Source organism: Spermophilus citellus (assembly GCF_964194105.1).
Source record: "Spermophilus citellus genome assembly, chromosome: 15".
NCBI lineage: Eukaryota > Metazoa > Chordata > Mammalia > Rodentia > Sciuridae > Spermophilus > Spermophilus citellus.
Genome location: NC_138195.1, coordinates 70,927,078 through 70,951,093, shown reverse-complemented (window position 1 = coordinate 70,951,093; position 24,016 = coordinate 70,927,078). Strand labels below are relative to the sequence as shown.

The following is a 24,016-nucleotide window of genomic DNA, read 5'->3' as shown; positions in this document are numbered from 1 at the left end:
AGTAGGCACTACTTGGGGAGACAAGGATTGAAAAAAATCTATGATCTACCAATAGGAGGCATTGTAACAAATGTTACTCACCCTTCTTTAATCTACATGTAGAGGTATCAGAATCATCACTGCTCCTTTGGAAGTGTAAAGGTAGAAAGGAAAACCATTTAAGAAACAGAGTACTCTAAAATATGTGTAGCAGTCTTTTCAGTTGAGATGAGCTGTAAGTGACATGAACACAAGTATATACTACTTTCCTAGGGCTGCTATTAAACCACATCTCTAGGGAATGAAATCAATAGTAATTAATAATATTATTTCCCCCAAAATCATATGCATAGTGACTAATACAAAAGTTTTCCAAAAATGGCTAATAAATAACTAAAAGCTACTTGAGAATAGTATCTGAATCTTAATTTATGCCCAATACTTTGTAGTACCTGACACACAGAAGGTACTCTATACATGATTGAATAGAGGTGTAGTTAGTTTTCAAAAGCCATGTTATTTGCAAAGCTTCAGATCTACGTGATGTCAAAAGCATTTTCTAACTCAGTAATATGTCCTTAAGGCTGATATAAAACATGCATATAATTTTAATAAAAGCTATTTGTACAAGAGACCTAAAAAGCTTAATCTTACAATAAAAAATAAATTCAGCCAAAAATATTGGCATATTCAAATAGTAAAGATCACAAAAAATTACAACTTCTATACTTTATACTTGTTTCTTTCATGTAATAAAATTGAGAGAGATCATTTTAAATGCTCAGCCAGGCAACCAACAGCACTTTTCTATTATTGAAGTGATAGTATATGCATTCTATAAATCAAGTATTTTATACACACACACACACACACACACACACACACACACACACACATATATATATATATATATATATATATATATATATATATATATACACACACATGTATTTTTCTGTTAAGGCTATTTTGCAAGTTAAAATGCCTAAAATTAAAATGAAAGAAAATATAGTTCATGTGATTTGTTCTCGGTATATTTGCTTTTAGTAAATTATATAGAATTATTTGTTCATGTTTTTAAAAATCAATAAATTGTAACTAACACTCAAAATAGAACTATCTATGTTCCAGCTATAGCATTCCTTGGTATTTATTCAAAAGAATTAAAGTCAGCATACTTTAGAGATATATGTGCACCCAAGTTTATCACAGCACAATTCACAATAGCCAAGTTATAGAATCAACCTAGGTATCCATCAATTGATGAATTAATAAAAGAAGTTTTATTCAGCCACAAAGAAGAACAAAATTGTGTCATTTGTAGGAAAATGGATAGAACTAGAAAGCATCCATGTCAAGTGGAATAAGCCAGACTCATGAAGACAGTATTGTATGTTTTCTCTCATATATAAAAGCCAGTGGAAAAAGGAGAAAAACAAAACAAAACAAAACAAAACAAAAAAGGGGATGTCATGAAAGCAGAAAGGAGACCAACAAGGTGGAGGAGAAAACAGAGAGGGAGGAGAGGCAGGTAAGGAGAGTTACTGAGGAGTAAAATTAATCAAATAATGTTATAGGCGGGTACCAATACAATACAATGAAATCTGCCATTCTGCATAATTAATATGCACCAATAAAGAAATTGTGATTAAGAGATTCTTTTTGTTTAAAAAAAAGGGAACAAACTTACCTAGTTTATTTTGGAGGCTTTCAAACTTGTGCAAATTTGTGGTAAAATTAAAGTTCCAACTATTAAGTAGAACAGAGATAGAACTCACTCTGATTCTGTTATCATTAAATTTTTTTTCTGTAACAATTTTTCATCTTATGTAAGCAAAATTAAATACACAACAAAATCTCATAATGCTTTTAAAATTGACCTCAATTTCTGTCAACCAAAAAGAGGGTCTATTTAAGAATTCATTCTTTGTATAATGCTAAAACATTTAAAAAATGCAATTGCTTTTTACATTTATGTTACATTAAAGGCACAATGAGAAAGAATATGACCCATTATTAATTCTAATTTTTTAGCTAATAAAGATTAGAAATTTTTAATTTGGTTTAATATATGCAACTTAGTACTTAATATTTCATTAAAAACTTTATTCTTAATAAAACATATCATTTTTCATGAAGAAGTTCATCACAATCTTTCCTTTTCAATTTAAAAATCACAAAAATGTACCCTAGGACCATTTGAGCTACTGTGGACGGGGTTAGACTGAGGTCATACTAGATCAGATGACTGCATTCTCCTCCCTAGAGACCATGTAGTAGTTCCATAGGCTGCCATTAGATAGCAGCACAGTACACACCATCAGTCATGTCTCTCACAATCTTTCCTGTTAAGGTTGGAATTATCTGTTTTACACACACACACACACACACACACACACACACACATATTCATTCTCTCTCTCTCTCTCTCTCTCTCTCTCTCTAATTCAATTAGTGCAGTCGGCAACTCCAGAAAAGAGTAATTCAATTAGTGCATTGTGGAGCTCTACAATACCTCTAAGCAGATGTTCACCATCTTCAGGAACTGGAGCTAGGTTTAAAATACCTATACCATGTAGATATTCTACTACATCATGTCATTTGTCAAAGTGCTTACCTATGCCTTTTTGGCAAAAAAAAAAAAAAAAAAAATCAGGAAACAAACACAGGCTATGTTTCTAGAAAAATTTCTATCACCCAAATCAAAGACATATGTGCAGTATTAAATTATATTATCCATGGGCTGGGGTTGTGGCCCAGAGGTAGAGCGCTTGCCTAGCATGCATGAGGCACTGGGTTCAATCCTCAGCACCACCTAAAAATAAAATAAAGATATTGTGTCCACCTATAACTAAAAAATAAATATTTTTTAAAAACTTACATTATCCAAATGATGTTCCAAATAAAATGCATCTATCTACACTGTGTTCTATATTATCATATAATTTTTACACACTAGCATATTGCACTTTCTTTTTTTGGGGGGAGGGGCACAGTCGTAAGGATGGAAAACCAGGGCCTCATGTAATCTTCCACCATTGAGCTACAGCCCCAGTCCTTACTGTATACTTTTTGTGGAACTATTTCTAGTTATGCATGCCACACTATAATAAGGACAATGTCAAGGTGGGATACACGTACAAGGACAGACACTCAGAATGATATCAACCAAAAAAGAAAGTTACAAAAATAGCATGAATGATTCTTGATATTTTCCAAAGAAAATATTTACAAAATATTTTCCAAAGAAAATATTTACAAAATATTTTCCAAAGAAAATATTTACAAATACTAACAGAACCAGAAACACCTAACCTGTAATAAGATATAAGCAACATGATACATAAATACAATTGTCTCTCCATTTCCACAGAAGATTGGTTATGAAACAAACCCCCTCCCCCTCCAGCAGATATAAAAATCTTCAGATGGTCAAGTATCTTGTATTAAATGGCATAGCATTTGTATATAACCCACGTTATCTCCCATATATTTTTTAAGACAATGGAAATCAAATTTATTCTTCCAGGATTCACACTGGTTTGTCAACACTAAGACAAGCATCTAAATAAAAGAAAGCCTCCCATATACTTTAAACCATCTCTAGATTACTTATAATACGTAATTCACTCCATTTTTGTATGATGCATCAAAATGCATTCTGCTGTCTTGTGTAATTTAGTATAATTTTATAGTTACTAGCATTCCATTTGTAGTAATATATTTAATATTGCTCAATATTAAATAATTGTTTATGGAATAAAGACAAGAAAAAAAGAAGCCTGTGCATGTTCAGTACACATGTAATCATCAGAGGCTTAACTACATTTCAAATTTGTAACTGTATCCCCAAAAGGGGAACCCAAGGATAAGGAAGGCCAACTGTACATGAAAAAGAGAACAATCACTCTATATTGCTACAAAAGGTAGAGTTAGAACTAGTGAGTGAATAAAGTTTAGTTCCTTCTTGAGGGAAAATTTTCCAATAGAACCAACAAAGAATAAAATGAAATGCCTCAAGAAGTTCAGCTCTCTAGTAATGTTGGTGATTAAGTACAGACGGGATGACCTCCACTAACACTTTATAAAGGATTCCTGTGTTATGAAATTTATGTTACTAGATTATTCTGTGATGTCCCTTCCAAAGCTGAGATTCTATGGTTCTATGAATACATTGATTTTTTTTGCTCATGAGACAAAGCTGGAGTTTAAGTAATAAAGCTAATCACTATAATGGAGGCCTGCCTCACAGTCTCTGGGCTTTTATATAGTTGTACCTCTATAATAACATACGAGGGGAAGAAGAAATTTTGTACAGTTTTACAGTACTAGATTTAGGAGATTCCATAAATTGCATATTTGTCTCATTCCTTAGATAGACAAACTCATGCTTTCCTCTTATTCTTACAAGACTGAAAAGAGTGGCTTGTTTTCATTTATCCTGTAGAAATCAGTCAATGAAAAATCAATTTCTAGAAGAATGAGTTTTGAAAACTCCTCCACACAGACAACACAGTGGGTTCTCAGAGTTTATCTGCAAATACGCATCAATATTTTTGCTTTAAAACTATAGAGCAATACTTAAAAACAACAGCAACTAATTCTTAATATCCTTCCTTTTGGTCTTACTTTCTTTTAAAAAAATTTTTTTTAGTTGTAGATGGACACAATATCTTTATTTATTTTATTTTTATGTGGTGCTGAGGATCCAACTCAGTGCCTCACACGTGGGAGGCAGGCGTTCTACCACTGAACCCCAGCCCCAGCCCTTGGTCTTATTTTCTAAGCGCTCAATTTTTAAGGTCATAATTCTGGATACAAGGGAGCAGTATTTACAAATACTATCTATCTTTTCTCTTTCCAACATAACCTCAAAGGAAGATTTAAGAAATGTCAAGAATGACTGAACCATTTTTTCAGTGCACTTCACTATGTATTCATGACAGACAATAGTTCTTGCCTTTCTCATTTGAAGAAGAGAGGGCTACACTAAATAATTGTCCTTTAAAACCACCAATAAAAAAAAAAAAAGACATGCCTTGGACACAAATATTTTTCCATACTTTGGAAGAATTACAAAAGGTCACTCAGTAGAGGAAAGTAAATTGGGAGGGAAAAAGAAAAGGGAAGTAATGGAGACTGAATTAGATCAAATTATATTCCATGCTTTTGTGTCAAAATGAAGCCAGGTGTGATGGTACACACCTGTAATCCCAGCAGCTCAGGAGGATGAGGGAGGATTGTTAGTTCAGAGCCAGCAGCAACTTAGTGAGGTCCTAAAGCAACTCAAGGAGACCAAGTCTCTAAAAAATAAAAAAAAAAAGGTTGGGGATGGGGGATGTGGCTCAATGGTTAAGCACCACTGGGTTCAATCTCTGGTACACACACACACACACACACACACACCACACACACAAAGAAATCCTAATGTTATGTTCAGCTAAAAAGAACTCCCCCCCCAAAAAAAAAATTGACTTGAAAATTCTATTCTACCCAAATGAAGACAAAGGGACTATATCTATCAATAGTGTTGGGTTCATTGGGGAAAAAAAATTTGTTGTTTTGAGATATATTGCAACTTAAACAATAGAAACCTCATTCTATTACTAGAAAATATGTTCTAAGAAATAAGTGGTGGCTTTTACAACAAAGATTTTCTGTGCATGAATCATTAAGTTGGACTGATACAAGCATAATGGTTCTTCCATATTACCTATTCACGAACCTTACTATAAATACAAAATGTGCTGGGCACAGTGGTGCACACCTGTAATCCTGAGACAGAAGCATTGCAAGTTCAAAGCCTGCCTCGGCAATTTAGCAAGAATCTCAGCAACTTAGCAAGACCTGTATCAAATTTAAAAATAATAAAAAAGAACCAGGGATGTAGCTCAGTGACAAAGTGCCCCTGGGCTCACCCCAATACCAAAACTAAATAATACAAAATTTGCACATTTTTTTAAACCTTACTATTTTAGTCTTTCATAATTTGACCACTTGTCAAAGACACTGGATAATTAGATCAATAAATAAAATAGCTGGGTTAAATTACCAACAATACTGCATATAGTAGGCTATCAGTTTAACAAATCAGGTCATTGCATCTCCCATCTTTACCCACTACAGCTTTCATAACTTCCTGCCCCCACAAAAACAGAATTGGGAACTTAAGGGGATTCTCTCTTCAATAGGGTATTCCATAAACCTCAATATTAAAGTTGTAACCCAACTTTAATCTCCTTTGCCCACACCTCACAGCCTGCATTTATGTTCCAGTGTTAAGTTTATTTGGCTCTATTGGCTCCACTCCTCTTTAACATTGTCCCTTTTTCGTGCATTTAAGGCAACTACTCCCAACCCTATCAATGAAAGCAGACAAACGGGGGAGAAAGGAATGAACTGCAAACACCTCAAACAAGAAAGGTTGCTTAAAAAACCAAGTGTCACATTCTGACAGTTCAATATTTCATAGCCTATACAAGGAATGTGCAACGACACTGCAACTTTAAATCTTTTCCTCTATGTCAGTCTCTCTTTCTCTCATTGTAATGCCAAAGGGAACAGCAATCAGAGTGGAGATGTTCAACGTGATAGAGGTCAGGACACCATCGGATCAACGTACCAGAAACACGACCTTGTTTATTTTTTTTTCCACAGTATTATTGTTTACAGGGTGCTTTGCTCGTGTACCTTGTGGTTCTTAGCTAAAAGATGAAATTACAGCCCAGGATGAAGCGCTCAGGCACACATCCAATTTGTGTTTCCATCTCAGAAAACAAAAAGCTTCTAAGGCCCTCAGGCTGCCATTCAAACTTGGAGGCTGACATTTTTAACAGCATGAACCAGCGACTGGCAGAGAGAATGATCTAATGCATTTCTGACTTGTCAATCAAAGATCTCACCTCTGCTGTCTTGTAAACAGTTGGGGGCCATCTAACTACATTCATAAACCTAGGGAGAGCTTACTGCCAGCTGGGGTGCTGGAGCCTCATGCTCTGGCTTCTATTCACCAAAATCATGATTCAGTTTTATAATCTCACTGTAAATAGTCCATAGGCATATTTCCAGTACCGCTGGAACAGAACCAGAGTAGGGAATACAAGAGAGATTTTGGTCAAATTCTGTGTTATTTTCAAGCTGTTGGAATCCTGTACCCATTTTATCCTCATTTTGCCAATTCCCCTTAAAAGACTGTATAATGCTCAAGTTGAAGTGCTTAAAAAACAAACAAACAAAAAAAAAAATCAATGACCTGCCAATTTAAAAATCTAGGGGAAATATACTATACTAACATTATATTAGAAATTTCCCTTACCCCTTATGGTTTATTACTAGTGAAGAAATTGGTACTCTCCAAAACAACAGTTCTTGTACAAACTACAACGACCAACAGCAACTCTAAGTGTGACACCACACACACACACACACACACACACACACACACACACGGGGTTCCCCCCCACCTTCTGGTACTGGGAATTAAACTAAATCCAGGGGCACTTAACCACTGAATCACATCCTTGGCCCTTTTTCCTTTTTATTTTGAGGCAGCATCTCACACTAAATTGCTCAGGACTCTTTGAGTTATGGAGGCTGGCTTTGAACTTGCAATCCTCCTCCCTCAACCTTTGGAGCCACTGGAGTTACAGGTGTGTGCCGTTGCACCAGGCAGTAATTATATTTAATAAAGCTAATCATATGATTACTCAAATATAAAAACTTGTAGTGTTTATACACAAAAGCTTTATATTTACTAGTTTAAACTAATGTGTGTGTGGAGGGCATATGACACGAAAAAGTGTGATTACTTATCCCTCTACTCTTTCTGTTTATGGCTATCCAGTCTAACACACCAAAAAATTAGATCCAATCAGGCTAAGACTTGAACTTGCTCATGGATCATGTATGCAAATGAATACTTCATGATAATTTTACAAGGCATGGAATTCCAACTTAATTCATACCAAGTCACAGATACTAGATTTTTTTTTTTTAAAGAGAGAGTGAGAGAGGAGAGAGAGAGAGAAGAGAATTTTTAATATTTATTTTTAGTTCTCGGCGGACACAACATCTTTGTTTGTTTGTGGTGCTGAGGATCGAACCCGGGCCGCACGCCCCACCGCTTGAGCCACATCCCCAGCCCCCAGATACTAGATTTGCAACAAAGGTCTAGAGGATTTGAATGGACACCTGAGAACTTTAAAAGTCAGATGAGAGACAACTCAGCAGGAGAAGGTACACTGCAAAGTCCCATTTCATCATGATGTACTCAGGCCCAAATAACAATTTCAAAATATAATAGACTTGATCTCCAGATGACTAGGTAAGAGAATATAGAAAAGATCAAAACTACTCAACATGATTCTAAAAAAAAAAACAAAACTCACATGTATCAGCTCCCAATAGTGAAATATTACAATTTCTTTTTTAGTTTGTATAATTTTTGTTTTTAAAATTTTTTTGATATTTTTAGATATATATGATGGTAGAAGATATTTTGATATATCATACATACACGGAGTATAACTTCCCATTTTTGTGGTTGTACATGATGTGGAGTTATACTAGTTGCAGAAATACAACAATTTCATAAAGGTTTCTGTAGCTTAAAAAAAAAAGTCAAGAAATTGGTCTTTGTTTTAAATAAACCATACTTAAATAACCTGACTTAAATGACAAGGGCCAGTCACAGTGGAACATGGCTATAATTCCAGCTATTTGGAAGGCTGAGACAGGAGTATTCTGAGTTTGAGGCCAGTCTGGTGGACAACTTAGAACTTAGAAAAATTAAAACACAAATAAAAAGAACTGGAGAATGTCGATCAAGGGTAGAGAGCTCCTGGGTTCAATCTCTAGTACCACAAAAATAAGCAAATAAGAAGGGAGTTTTCTAAATACTGTCCATCTACCAAGATTCTACATATTGGCAGTCCACATAAAATACCAAAGTCTAGAAATCAACGTAAGGAAGGATAACAAAACATAAAAACACTACCACATAAAGCAAAATAAGAGTGAAAGAAGGTTCAAATGGTTGTGGCAGTCATACAACCACCAATAATGATTCTTGAATAGCACAAAAAGAACTTCTATAGTACCATAGCCTCTGCTCAGTCAATACAAAGATGGTAATAACAAGAAATCTTGGAATATAAAGAAAGTAATATGTACCTCTCCAGAAGATACAAGTGAGTCTTAACTGCCCACAGCAAGAATCCGTCTTATAAGATAAGGCATCCACAGAGACTCCCATCATCCTCTTAAAGTTCTCATCAATTTTATTCTTCTGGTTTGTGCTGCTTGCACTGGGGCAACTTCAGGCCCCCTGGGGTACCTGCATTCTCCCTTCTGCTATTAGGTTATGTTGAAGTTAGGGCAATTAGGGAAAGTCAAACATGATTCAACATCAACAAATAAGCAATAAACCCTCTTTGTGAAGATTTTTAACTATTCAGATCTATTCAAGAAGAACAAAAAAATTAAGGAAATCTGATTGCCTCACAATGATTTGATTTACTCTAAACATTAGATAATATCATGTCTGTAGGTGAACATTAACTTTTTCACAGGCACATCAAAATACTCAATAATAGAGGAAATATTATTATTTAAATAATCAACAAGCATCTGGAAAGACAAGTCAGTGCAAGATGTCATCTCTATAATACAGACTCTTTCCAGGATAAGATAAAAAAATGTAGTGGAAATGTAGATTTAAAATGTAGGTTCTACTTTTCTCACTGAAAATGTATAAAAAATAAACTGAGGGGTCTGGGGCTGTAGCTCAGTGGTAGCTTAGCATGGTTGAGGCACTGGGTTCAATCCTCAGAACCACGTAAAAATAAACAAACAAAATAAAGGCATTCTGTCCATCTACAATTACAAAAATAAAAAATAAGTAAATAAACTGAACAATGGATTTCAATGTTAGATAAAATGTTTTAAAATAAAAAATTACACTTTATTTTTAAGGCATAATCTTCAATAATATATTTCTAACACTTTGTATGTGTGCTTTAATTTTGTGCCTAACGAAGGCTAGAGGGTCACTTTCTGTGTACTCGGTGATTCCTACCTTTTCTGTAGACTGTTCCTTATTACTATCAGCATTTTAGTTTTCCCAGTGTCTTTTCTTTCATAGAGCAAGGGTAAGATGCAATAAAATAGTCAAATAATTACACTGCTATAAAGATAAAGATGTGACATCACTGAAACTGAACTGTTAGCTGGCTGTGGCAAAATTTAATAATTTGAAATGTGCACATTTATCAACAAGAGTCAGAATTTGATATACAGAATCCATCTCAGATCCCAGAGGCTCAGGAGGCTGAGGCAGAAGGATCATGAGTTCAAAGTCAGCCTCAGCAACAGTGAGGTGCTAAGCAACTCAGTGAGACTCTAAATAAAATACAAAATAGGGCTGGGGATGTGGCGCAGTGGTTGAGTGCTCCTGAGATCAACCCCTGGTACCCACCCCCACCCCACCCCCGGCCAAAAAAGAATCCAATTCAGAGGGACCAGCTTGGCTTACATAAAAGCCAACTGTATTTAATTTGAAGGCTGCCCACAAATTAGACTGGTTTTCTCTTTTCTGTGAAAATGTGTGGTCTTTGGAATGATTGATTATCATGGTTTCTTTCTGAATCCAGAACTTTTATGTGTACGTACATGCAGGTACCAATAGCAACTCAATGCTTTCTTTATTTCCATCCCTTATGGTCTTCATGGGATTTTTCTAAATTATCTAAATCTATTCATTCATTAATTTAGTGAAAGTTATAAAGTACTGTCCTTGATAATGGGAATATGAAATGAATACAATAACCTGCCCTCAAAGAACTCATAATCTAATGGGGGGCAGAGATGAATATACACAACTAGTGTATCAATGATAGAACAGTATCTACTGCATAGTCTGGGTATAGGTGCTCTGACCAGTTTAAGGGAGAAAGGATAATCGGGAGACTTGTTTTATCTCAATTTGAGCTGGATTAGGAAGTACCAGGAAGACAAAAAGGAAACAGGGAAGGAGTAAGGGAGGATAGGTGTTTGGGGGTAGGGTTTTTCATATAGGGAGAACAGGATATGCAAAGACAAAGAGGCAAGAAATTTGGGTCAAATGCTGTGTTATTTTCAAGTGATTGGAATTCTCTCTCCATTTTGCACTGCACCATGGGGAACCACAAATTTTAAACTTGCAAAGAATTACATGAGAGGAAGGAATAATAGAATATAAACCAGATTCAAACTTTTACATTCTAAAAGCATTTGAGTGGGCTTGGTAGTATACTCAACTAGCATGCACAAGGCCCTAGGTTCAATCCCAGCACCATAATAGTAATAATAATAATAATAACAACAACAACAAAGTAAAAAAAGCATGTGAGCAACTTGCTCACAAGATAAAAAAGCAGTCAAAATAAGTGTAATAGTCAATAAGTAATTTACATCCACGATAAATGAGTTGTATAACAGGGAAACAAACTTTCCTTACAAAACAAGCAGAAATATTTTTTGTCACGTTCTGTAAACTTCTATGAGAGAGTTTCAACTGAGAAAAACATAGGTCAAATGTTAACACGGGCACAAAAAAGAAATGAGTCTTTTATTGTATAGAAATTGTGCTGTACTGACATTATTCACATGCAATGGGTGGGTATCAGTTAGAGATTGATAAGCACTTTTGTTATACAATAGTTTTCATTATAGGATTTAAATGTTAGTTTGTATTCAATGTGATAATCTTTAGTCCCCTAAAATCTCAACCATAAAATTGTCATATATGTAAGTATATATGTATTGTGTGTATACATATATAGATATAGATGTATAGATATATAAAACATTGCTTAATTTTCCTAGTATTGGTCCATTTTAACATTTCACTTTGTAGACAGCAAGATTTAGTAGATTTCTAAGCTTTCTTAGGTAATAAAGCACAATATCTCTCCTGAATTCAGCCCCCAACAATTTCAACCAACAAGGGATCCTAACTAATTTAAAAATACCATGATTCACTTAGCTCAAGATTTCCCTAAAATTACTAGCTATACTTGACGCCTAAAATATTCTAAGATCATATAAATCTACTTATACATTTACCAGCAAAATTTTATTTCTCCTCCTTTTCATTGACTAAAGAAAGATAAAGGATTTTAATTACTCAGCTATTTTAAAGTACTTTCTCTTTATTGCTCATTTAATATTATAAATTATAAGATCACCACTTGCTGAGGATAAGCAAATACATCCTCTGTTAATCAACATTCTGTTAATCACCCATATATTTTCCAGAATAAACCAAAGGAATGATAATATGCTCCAAGTAAATATTCCTCATAAAATCAATTTAAATAATAATAATTTTTAGCATCTTCTTAGTTCCTAGTTTAAAATGTGTGGTTTGAAATATCAATGATTAAACCATCTCAACATGTAGTTTCAACCTGAGTTACTAAGGATAATCAAAAAATTCGGCAATGACTCCATGTAAATTCTCTACTGCCATCTAAGAATCCTGACTTCTTAAAATGCTTCAAACTTATTAAAAGAATGCAACAATTCCTTAAGCATATTTGACAATATTAGCAAAAATTAGCATTCCTACATGAACAACCACTTTGAAGAAATATTTCTCTTTTAAAGTCAAAAATATACTTGCTTGGGCTCAGGATATAGCTCAGTTGGTAGAGTGCCTGCCTTGCATGCACAAGGCCCTGGGTTCAATCCCCAGCACCACAGTAAAATTGCTTTATGGCCAGCAATTCCACACTTAGGTGTTTACCCAAGAGAAATATAAACATGTGGCAAAAAAAGGAAAAAAAAAACTTCTACAAAATTGTTTATAGATTCAAAACAGGCAAAAAAAATTGGAAACAATCCAAATGACTATCAATAAATGAATGAATAAACAACTTGTGGTATACTAATACAATTAAATATGCTTAGCAATGGAAAAGAATAAACTAATACATACACCATGAATAAATCTCAAAAACATCATACTGATCAAAAGAAAACAGACACAAAAGAATATATGTTATATGACTGCATTTACATGAAGTCCAAAACCATGCAAAACTAATTTTTGCGACCAACCAGAACAGTAATTGCATATAAGGGATGAGTAGTGACTGGAAAGGAGTTATATTAAGGATACTTTCTAAATATTCTCTATTTTTGAAGTTAGATTACCCAAATGTATACAATTTATCAAAACTCACTCAGAATACACTTAAGATCTGTGTATTTCATTGTAAGTTTTACCTAAAACAAACAAAAAAACTGAATTAAAAAATAAAATCTAAACCAAAAAGATACACATTTACAAAGACTACCATAATTCCAGCAGTGGAAGTGCTAGATTCAAGTCCTGTTTCTGCTGATTAGTCAGAAAGCAATCAAGCACCAGTGTATGCTGAATCTGACATAAAACAAATTAAAGTGAAACTAGTACATAAGCCAATTTCTTCCATTTTGGCTACATAAATTACAATAATGACCTTGCTGAAGATAAGCAAAGAAAAAATATTCATAGCACTATTATCATCAAAAATTGAACCAAGGGGCTGGGGATGTGGCTCAAGTGGTAGCGCGCTCGCCTGGCATGCGTGCGGCCCGGGTTCGATCCTCAGCACCACATACCAACAAAGATGTTGTGTCCGCCGAGAACTAAAAAAAATAAATAAATATTAAAAAAATTCTCTCTCTCCTCTCTCACTCTCTCTTAAAAAAAAAAAAAAATTGAACCAAAGGTGGGCTTCCTTAAAAACCAGAATTGTGTAGTACATGATGAAAAAAAATATTTAAAAACATACTATTTTATGTAGAGGTGAAAAATAGTTTTTGCTGAGAGACTCCAAACCTACCCCTTCTATACATAATTTTTCTAACATAAAATTAATTAATCTGACAGCTATTGTTTTTTAAAATATATTTTTAGTTACTGATGGACATAATAACTTTATTTTCTTTTTTTTTTTTTTCAATGTGGTGCTGAGGATCAAACTCAATGCCTCACAACTGCTAGGCAAGCACTCTACCACTGAGCCACAACCCCAGCCCACCAGTGATTGTTTCAAGGACTTAATATAATCAACTTATTTAATCCTAATATCACCCCTATAAGATAAATACTATTATCTTAAGGAAACTGAGGTTCAGACAGGTCAAGTACTTGCACAAACGTTGTACCTAGAAAATAATAGAATGAGACTTAAGACCCAGGCAATTCAGCATCAGGGTTCATGCTCTTAATCACTATACCATGCACTGACCACAGAGGGCTTCTACTCTAAGATATTTCACAAGCATCTCTTTTCTGTATATATTATACAATTTCACTCTTCAATACAATTCAGGACCTATACACCAAATTTATTCCTGAATTTTCCAGCAAAACCTCTAAGCCTACCTTTTATGAGGAATAATTAGAGAAAAATAAGTATATGTTAAATGTTGATTAATACCAGATTTAGAAAAAAATCTATCGTGATGATGCATTTACTCACAATTATTTCCTACTGAGTTTAAATTCAAGATTGCTTTAGGCCAAAACAAAAAATTTGAATTTTTCTGGATATCTTGATATTCATGTCAAAAGACTTAAACTTGTATGATTTTTAATTATACAGGATTATCTTTACCATTTATCGAATATAGTTCAAATCATCAGTATTTACTGAGCCCTAACTATTAAAGAACACTCTATTGGATACTGTAGAGGTCAATAGCTAGAGGAAATTGCTTCTGCTTACACATTTCTCAAATTGAGCTAGGACATACTAACTACCTAAGGCCTATTACATTTCTATGTCCAAATTTAAGAGTGAGATGAGGCATGTAGGCAACATGTAGTAGTATCTCAATGTTATTTTTAATTTGCATTTCCATGACTAAAAATATTGTGCATCTTTTCATGTGCTTATTTGCTATTTGTCTATGTTCTCTGGTGTTCTATCTATTCAAATTTTTTGCTCACTGTTTTACTGGGTAGTTGATCTTACTATGTAGGAGGACTGCATTAGATAATCAGAATACAAGTCTTCTGCAGTGGCATACACCTATAATCCCAGCGGCTAGGAAGGCTGAGATAGGAGGATCATGAGTTCAAAGGCAGCGTTAGCAAAGGTGAGGCACTAGGCAACTCAATGAGACCCTGTCTCTAAATAAAATACAAAACAAGGCTGAGGATGTGTGGCTCAGATATCGAGTGCCCCTGAGTTCAACCCCCAGTACAAAAAAAAAAAAAAAAAAAAGAATACAAGTCTTCTATCAGCTATACAATTTACAAATATTCTCTTCCAGTTTGGTTTTTTGTTTGTTTTGGTACTGGGGACTGAATTCCAGGGGTGCTCTACCATTGAGTTATATCCCTAGCCTTTTTATTTTGAGACAGGATCTTGCTAAAGTGCTGAAGGTCTTGCTTAATTGCTGAGGCTGGCCTCAAACTTGTGATCCTCCTTTCATCAGCCTCCTGAATTGCTGGGATTACAGGTATAGGCCACCATGCTCCACTTACATATTCATTTTTTTTTTTAAAGAGAGAGTGAGAGAGGGAGAGAGAGAAAGAGAGAGAGAGAATTTTAATATTTATTTTTTAGTTATCAGCAGACACATCTTTGTATGTGGTGCTGAGAATCGAACCCAGGCCGCACGCATGCCAGGCGAGCGCGCTACCGCTTGAGCTACATCCCCAGCCCTATATGTTCATTTTTAAAACTGTATCTTTTGAGGTGAAGAAGTTTTAAACAGTGATTAAATACAATTTGTCAGTACTTCTATTATGGTTCATAGATTGTTTTGTGTGTGTGTGTGTTTTGTGTGTGTGCGCACTCACCTACTTATCTAAAAAATCTTTGCCTAACCCAAAGACACAAATAATTTCTTCTCCTAAATTTTCTATTAATTTTATCATTTTTTAAAAAGTAACTTCTTTTAGGCAAGTGCTCTACCACTTAGCCACAACCCCAGTCCTAGTTTTATAATTTTGGTTCATATTTAGGACCATTATCAATTTCAAGTTAATTTTTGTATATGGTACAATTTAGCAGTCAAGGTTCATTATTTTGCATATGGATATCCAACTTTTTCAGCATGATTTTTGAAAAAACTAAGACCAATGGATTTTAATACAATAACAGAAGTAGTTCAGTGATATGGGATCAGATCCCACATTGCAACTAATCTTTAATAAATTATAATTGCCTGAAAAGTATATTAAAATATTTCTACCTTTTTAAACTGTTGTTTGTGAGAGGCCAGCTACTCTTTATATATTATTTCAGACAAAACATGCAAGACTGAAGGTAGAAGCAGAAACAAGAATCTACTTGTGTTTTATTATCCAAACATTCAATTTGTAAAAATGTAATACAATGCTAGTCTTAATTTTCTGAAAATAGTTGTTTCACAAAAATGTTCTTTATATTAATTTTGCATAGGTTTATTATATTTTAAAATGAAGGATTATATAACACTGAAATTTCTTAGCTCTGATTTCAAATATAATAAATATCAATTGATACAATGTATATAAACAATAGCACTTTGAGGTCCTCAATAATTTTCTTAAGAGTGCAAAGGGGTCCATACGTGGCAACACACACCTGTAATCCCAGTGACTCAGGAGACTGAGGCAGGAAGATCATAAAATCACAAGTTCAAGCCAGTCTCAGCATGCTTGTTGAGCATGTGTGAGGTCCTAGGTTCAACTTCCAGTACCACAAAACAAAAACAGAAAACAAACAACAACAACAACAAAACCTGATTTAAAACAAAACAAAACTAAACTAATGTTATGTATTACTATGAAATGCAAAACACAAATTTAAAAAACCTAAGGTAGACCGATAACACTTCTGCCAAGGAAAACCATCATTCCAGTACCTAAATCCATAAGCAATGAGCACCAAGCTCTTTTTCACAACTTCTGTCGTCTTCTTCTATATTTCCTTGTACATTATGGAACTGGCCTACTGACTTCTAAGAAAGGCTGGGGTTAACTATAATCTTGTCAATCCGTGCAAACACAACTAGACTGTCTCAAGGTGAATAATGTACCCAAGGGTCTGAAAGGCCTTTTCACTTGAAACTAGGAACATTAATCAAGATATAAATAAAACATAGTATGTATGTATATGTATGTGTATATACACACACATAAACACACACACGTATTAACCAAAAGATACTCTACATACGATATTGCATATTTTTTAGTAATCATAAAAATATAAGGTGTTTAGACAAATGATTATAATTAATTAATTAATTACATTAACTGGCTTTATGTAGGTTCAGAGCAAACATTACATGCTAAATTGCTATATATTCAGACTACTTTAAAATTTACTAGTACACTTCTTCTATATCTAAAAACCTACAGTCAATTGTACTATATCCATTTTGATAAATCAAACGTGATAGTGATAAGAATGTCTTAAGACTGCATCAGTCTAGATCTACATTAAAAGTGAATCATTAAAGAAATATTGAGTGATGTCAAATACAGATACCATGAAGGAAAAAAGGTGAATATAAGTAAAGCATGGGAAAGAACGACAGACATACTAGTGAACTAGAAACACACACATACTAATGCCCGCAAATAACCCACAGAGACAGAGAAAGTACCTGGAAAGCTGTGAGTGCGCCAGTCCCTGGGTTATACAGGCATCGCAGCGAAGGCATGCTGTCCGCCAGGCTGGAGCAGCCCAGCCACAGAGACCTGGGCATAGAGCACTGCAGAGAGAGGACAACTATGAGATGGGACAGTATGAAACAGGATGGCACAGATTACAGGAATTTTCAAGGCTAGGCTGAAAGCAATAAGCCAGTTGCAGCTGGCCTTTATGATAGAAACACTTTCAAGAAACATACTACTTACAGATTCTAACCCCAGAGAAAAACTCAAAAGGGGCAGTAGTAGCCAAAAAGCAAGGGGAACAAAGAAGTTATAGGTTAAAAATACACACACACACATACACACACACACACACACACACACACACGCACCAGTAAGTTTTTGTCCTTATTCTTCTATTTATTAATCTAAAGGAAAACTACTTCTTAATCCAACTGATCAATTTTTTTCTTTATACATCTTATCTCCCATAAATTCACAAGGTAAAATATTATGCAGACTAAGCAGAAAGAATACCTCCTAAGAATATCATATTAGGAAATTAGAAAATTAAATACCACAGGAAAGTTAAGAATGTTTCTAGAAGAAAAAGAAAATATTATATCCCTATGACTTTGATAACAACTAATCCCGCAGAGTTTGCATAAGTTTTATGTATCTTGTTACTCTGTTATTCATTAACCAAAACACATAGTTACCATAGAAGCTGTCTCTTCAGCTTTCCAGATGGATTAAAGGGGGATGAGGCAAGAAACAACCCAAACAGAAGGGATAACAACAACAAAGAAAGAGAGGAGACTAAGACAAAGAGAGACCAGAATGTTCTTGGTCTTAAAACCATCCAAACAAAAAGTTTATATGTAAAATACGTATGTATTCAGTAGCAAACAAAGGTAGAAATTACAATTTCTAGTAATCCTAAGGAAACAATATTAATGTTATTGCAGTATTACTGAGTTTTATAAGACACTATGTCTTGTGAAACAGTTTTTATATTTTTCAAGTTTCTCTGAAAGTATTCCAGGCTAAAGTTCTGTCCATCAGCTTGAATGCTATATAGTCTAATAAAAACTAGAATACTAAATAGCTAAACACACCCAATGTATATATATTTTCAAATATAGCAATATACACATGACATTAGACTTTAGAGATTTTGAAATAGTTATTATCATGATGGCCTTTTATCTTCTGTAACACCTCTAGTAGGAATGAATATAGGAAGCAAAATACAACATTCATGGTTCACACAGACTATAATTAATATATGGATAATAGACTGAAAAGGACTTCCGAAGATATTCTAATCTAGACCTCTGCCCTCAGATGATTATCCTCATTTTACAATTAAGGCAATCAATGCACAAGAGAAAATAAGTATTTATCCATGTTCATGAATTTAAAAAGTAGAGAACAAGGGACCTACTGCTTTCTAGTGCAGAACTCTTCCTCCTGTCTTGTTCATTCATAAATCATAAAGTAGACACGTCAGACTTCGAAAGAAAGGTATCAGACAGAGAGAGAGAGGAAAAAAAAGGTATCTGCTAAAGTCATCACTGGATTAGAAAACTAAACAAAAAACAATGAAATCACCTTGAACTGTTATAGCAATGAATATTGTTCACCATTTCCAATGTTCCTTCATCTCAAACTATAATCCATTTTTTAAACATAGCTAAAGAGAACAGCTGTCTTCATTTTATCATGTTACTCTCATCAGTAAATTGTAATGGGGGTTGGGGTTGTGGCTCAGTGATGGAGTACTTGCCTAAGCACATGTGAGGCACTGGGTCTGAGCCTTAGCACCACATAAAAATAAATAAATAAAGGTATTGTGTCCATCTACAACATTTAAAGAAACTAAAAATAATAAATTGTAATTTATTATTTGTATCCCTTGTATCCCCTGAAGATGCTGGTAGGATTTCCCCTTCCTCTACTGTTTTCTCTTTGTTTTCCACTATACAAAGTCTAATCTGGGACAGAAAAGATCCATTCTTTATAGGACATATTAGGGCACATACAGGATTGCCTGGAGCCCTTAGTTTGGGCAATGATTTAGCAGATAAAACTACACATGACATACATATTTTCTCTACACTAGAAGAAGCTACACATTTTCATAAAAGGTTTCATGTTAATGCTAATACTTTACAAAAGCGTTTTAAAATAACTAAGGAACAAGCCAGACATATAATAAAACAACGTCAAAATTGTGTGACCTTTTTACCACAAGTTAATCTTGGAGTCAATCCTAGAGGACTGATACCTAACCATATTTGGCAGATGGACGTCACACACTTGCCAGAATTTGGAAAATTAAAATATTTGCATGTTACAGTTGATACTTCTTCCGGATTTTTGATGGGCTCCCTTCATGCCGGAGAAAAAACTAAAGATGTTATAGCTCATTGCTTACAAAATTTTGCCACTGTGGGCGTTCCAAAACAATTAAAAACAGATAATGGTCCTGGCTATACCTCTACCTCTTTTAAACAATTTTGCTCATCATTTGGTATTACTCATATAACAGGAATCCCATACAATCCACAGGGACAAGGCATAGTTGAAAGAGCTCATTAAACTATTAAAACGTACTTATTAAAGCAAAAAGAGGGAATTGGAAAGGGGTATATATCCCCCAAAGATAAACTTTAAAAACCCTTTTTACTCTAAACTTATTTTTAAATTTGGATTCATCAGGACTTAGTGCTGTGGAAAGACATATGTATCCAAAAAATGTACATAAGCCTAAGGTACTTTGGAAAGATATTCTACAGGACAATGGAAAGGTCCTGACCCAATGATTGTCTGGAGTCGGGGTTCTGTTTGTGTGTTTCCACAGGGAGAACAGCAGCCGATTTGGATTCCAGAGAGACTAACCAAAGCAATTTCTACAGACCAAAAAGAAGATGATTTGACTCAAATCCATAACAGCTGATATCCAGAGCTCCAGCTTGGCTATTCTTACATCTGCGACAGTGATTAACCAGGATGCTTTTTTCAATATCTATTTTTTATTGCTTTTTCCCACATCATAAAGTTCTATTTTATTTTTTGAGCTCATACAGACCTAGGTTAATGTTCTTCTGATCAGTTTTATTTTTTGACTGTGGAGTTTTTAAACATTGCAATGGAGATTTCACCTAGGTAAAGCTACAAGGCCTTTACTATTGTCTTATGTGTTGTACATTTGTGTGCACTCTTGTATTTTGTGTTGTATGTCTGTGTGTGCATATGTCCATATATCATATATGAGGATCGCTCATGAAAAAATGGATCCGAATTTTTTTTTATTCACGTGATTTAAATGGTTTAATTTAAATTAGGTAAACAGCTGTTAAGGATTGTTTTTAAAGGAGGTTAACAGATCTGTTTGTTTACTTTCACCTTTCCTTTTCATTATATTTAATAATTCTGTTCAGAATAATGTCTCTTTAGCATCATTGCCAGAATTCCTATCTTCATCCCAGTGCCGGTGAAGACAAAGATAAAACCAAACTACAGCTTCCATGATACCTATCACAGTAAACTGTATAAACTGATGCATCAATGAATATAACTCAACAAGTAATGCTCAATCAAGGACTCGATTTACTTTGGGAGGAAATGGACATATTGATAGACTCCTCCGCTTTGAACTGCTTGCAGAACTTGCCTGGACTATGTATCACTTGTATACATTGTGAACTATCATTTGGTGCAGCGAATTGTGGTAGTGCTGGCATATCTTTGCCGATGGTGTCACCAGTGATGCAATTTTTCCAAAGGAGCCGTCAATTGGCTTGGTGTCGTGGCATTTCTGTATCCTCCTCCCTTCTGCTAGTGATGGTCTAAAATTTGGGGGCCAACAGAGGTGAGGCAAAGAACCTCACCCCCCCACTGGCACCAAGGCCAAATTTGGGGGCCAATAGAGGTGAGGCAAAGAACCTCACCCCCCACTGGTGCATAGGCCTATCCACAAGTATGGCTGTATGCTGGACCGGTAGTCAGTGACGGGTATGATCCAATTGCAGTGGTATCAACCTAAGACAGGAGGCTGACGCCTAGAGGTCAGTTTTTCCCATGACGGGTAAGAACCATATGTTGAATTGGACAACCTACCAGGCACGGTCCTTAAGCCACATTACTTGTTGTTTAATTAATCAGAAGGGGGGAGATGCTGAGAGCCATTGCCAAGTAGAAATGACGCATGGCATGACCCAGGTCATTTGCAGTGACATTGCATGTAAGGTGACCTTGCTCAAGGACCAGGGCAGATCCGGGTTTAGGGTGGATCAGGGTTTAGGGCGGTTCCAGGTTTAAGGTGTATCCTGCTGGGAATAGGGCGTATCCTGCTGCCTCAGGCATGCCCGCTCTTTGAGTTCCCATTGAGTTCAGAGAGTATTTTGGGATACAGAGCCCAGTGGAAGTGGATTTTGCCCAGAACGTGTGTGTAAAGTGCCGGTGACAGTTCGAGAATAAAGAGTTGCTGTTTGAATCTGCAAGGTGTGTGGTGGCTCGTGATTTTGTGCCCAGCCAGACTGCGGCAGTTCCCTATATTTACTATATGAAATTCTAAAGCACACTATCCATCTGACCTTTCCCCACTGCCTACATCAACTCTCCTTCCCTGTCCTTCCTGATACTCTAGCTAGTTAACTACCGTGAAATCTGGTCAAATGCTCATCTCAGCCCTAATACCTTTAAACTTGTAATTTCCTTCTCCCTCTTACCCTGACAATCCATATTTGTCTCCTTAGAACAGCTTATAATAATTTCAGTATCAGTCAGTAGTTCTTAGTAAGAGATTGTTATATTGGAAGGAGAAGGCAGTAGGGTGAAAGGAATAGAGGAAAAAGGATTTAAAAAGCTTCTATACCCTTGAGAATTACTGTTCCACTCATATTACTGCTCTAGACTAGAAGTATCAAGAATGTTTTGCCAAAATAATTATTGTAAGTAAATGACGTTAAGATTTTCTTGAGAGTAATATTTTGATCATTTATTCAACAAGTAGTTACTGAATGCCCTTCCTTGTGGTTAAGAACTGTAGGCACCAGAAACAGAACAATGTGGACCAAACAATACCCACAAAAATTTCTGTCTTCATGGAATTTATATTCTTATAACATTCTCTCAATTTTAAATTCATCCATATTAAAAATCTGTAATATAAAACTCACTGTTATGAGTTATTACTAGTTGTTATGCTATTACTAAGGAGATACATGATATATTATTAAACAGCTAGTTACAGTTCTGCATATGATGGGTAGAAAAAAGTCTCACACTTGTTCTGAAGGAGTGACTGAATCTGAGAAAAACAGTAGAGGTAGAAGACATAGGAGGAAATAAAAAGGGTTTAGGAAACTACAGAAGAAGAAAATAGAATAAGCTGTGGAAGACAGTTTGTCACTTCTCCCCCTTCCTTTCAGAGGAGGTCCATGGCTCAGCTTTAGCCAAACTGAAACCACCTGCACGACATATAGCACAGTCAGATTTAGAGGCCAACCTAAAGCCCTTCATCCATAGACTAGAGGCTCTTTTTATTAAAATGTGTATACTTTTTTGTAATTGTGAGTGTTCCTTTGTAAGTTTTTAAGGTATTCTTCGTATGAATGATTTGTCTCCTCCACTTTCAAGAATCTGTGTTAATTTTGCTGTATGTATTTGATGAATTATTACCTCAGTTTCCTTACTCTTACTCATTCTAATGCTCTTCCTCATTCATTCACCCCATCCTCCATCAAAACTCCCCTAACAATTAAGAATTTGAAAGAGTTCACTCTATCCCCTTAAACTAAAACTCTAAAATAAAATTATGATCAATAATGAGCCACATATACCCAGAGAAGCCACTAGCTACACTGGTGTTATTTCCAAAATAGCATTAACTTGCAAACACCACACAGAGGATATATTCCCAATTATTACAAGACAATTTTGGTATAGGTATGAAAACTGCACTTGAATATAGCCAGATCTGTACACTGCTGTTAAGCTTTTATATATTATAGCTCAATTTAAAAACTAATTTTTTGGGGCTGGGGATGTGGCTCAAGCGGTAGCGCGCTCGCCTGGTGTGCCTGCGGCCCGGGTTCGATCCTCAGCACCACATACAAACAAAGATGTTGTGTCCGCCGAGAACTGAAAAATAAATATTGAAATTCTCTCTCTCTCCTCTCTCTCTCCCTCTCTCACTCTCTCTTTAAAAAAAAAATAAATAAAAAAAATAAAAACTAATTTTCAAATTGGTTTGTATTGTAACAATTAATCTTACCCATACTGGTAAATGCCACTTAAGATCTTTAAGGAAAAACATATAATTACAAAATAAATGGAGCAGACTATAACTTTTACTCCTTTCCCTTATCTTCAAATTTAGGAGGGAGCACAGTCTAAATGAAGAGG

General features: G+C 35.0%; 1 protein-coding gene across 7 annotated transcripts in view; it reads right to left on the bottom strand.

Annotated features, from left to right (window-relative positions):
• Window positions 1–24,016, bottom strand: part of BTRC (beta-transducin repeat containing E3 ubiquitin protein ligase) — a 194,340-nt gene that overhangs the window by 100,536 nt on the left and 69,788 nt on the right. For 5 of the 7 annotated variants that reach the window (XM_081267076.1, XM_081267072.1, XM_081267073.1 and 2 more), the window contains one exon: window positions 17,614–17,721. The exons of the other annotated variants lie outside the window; for them this stretch is intronic. In XM_081267076.1, coding sequence (XP_081123202.1) covers window positions 17,614–17,721 — 108 coding nt within the window. The remainder of the gene's footprint in view (window positions 1–17,613; window positions 17,722–24,016) is intronic. 7 annotated transcript variants of the gene reach the window in all.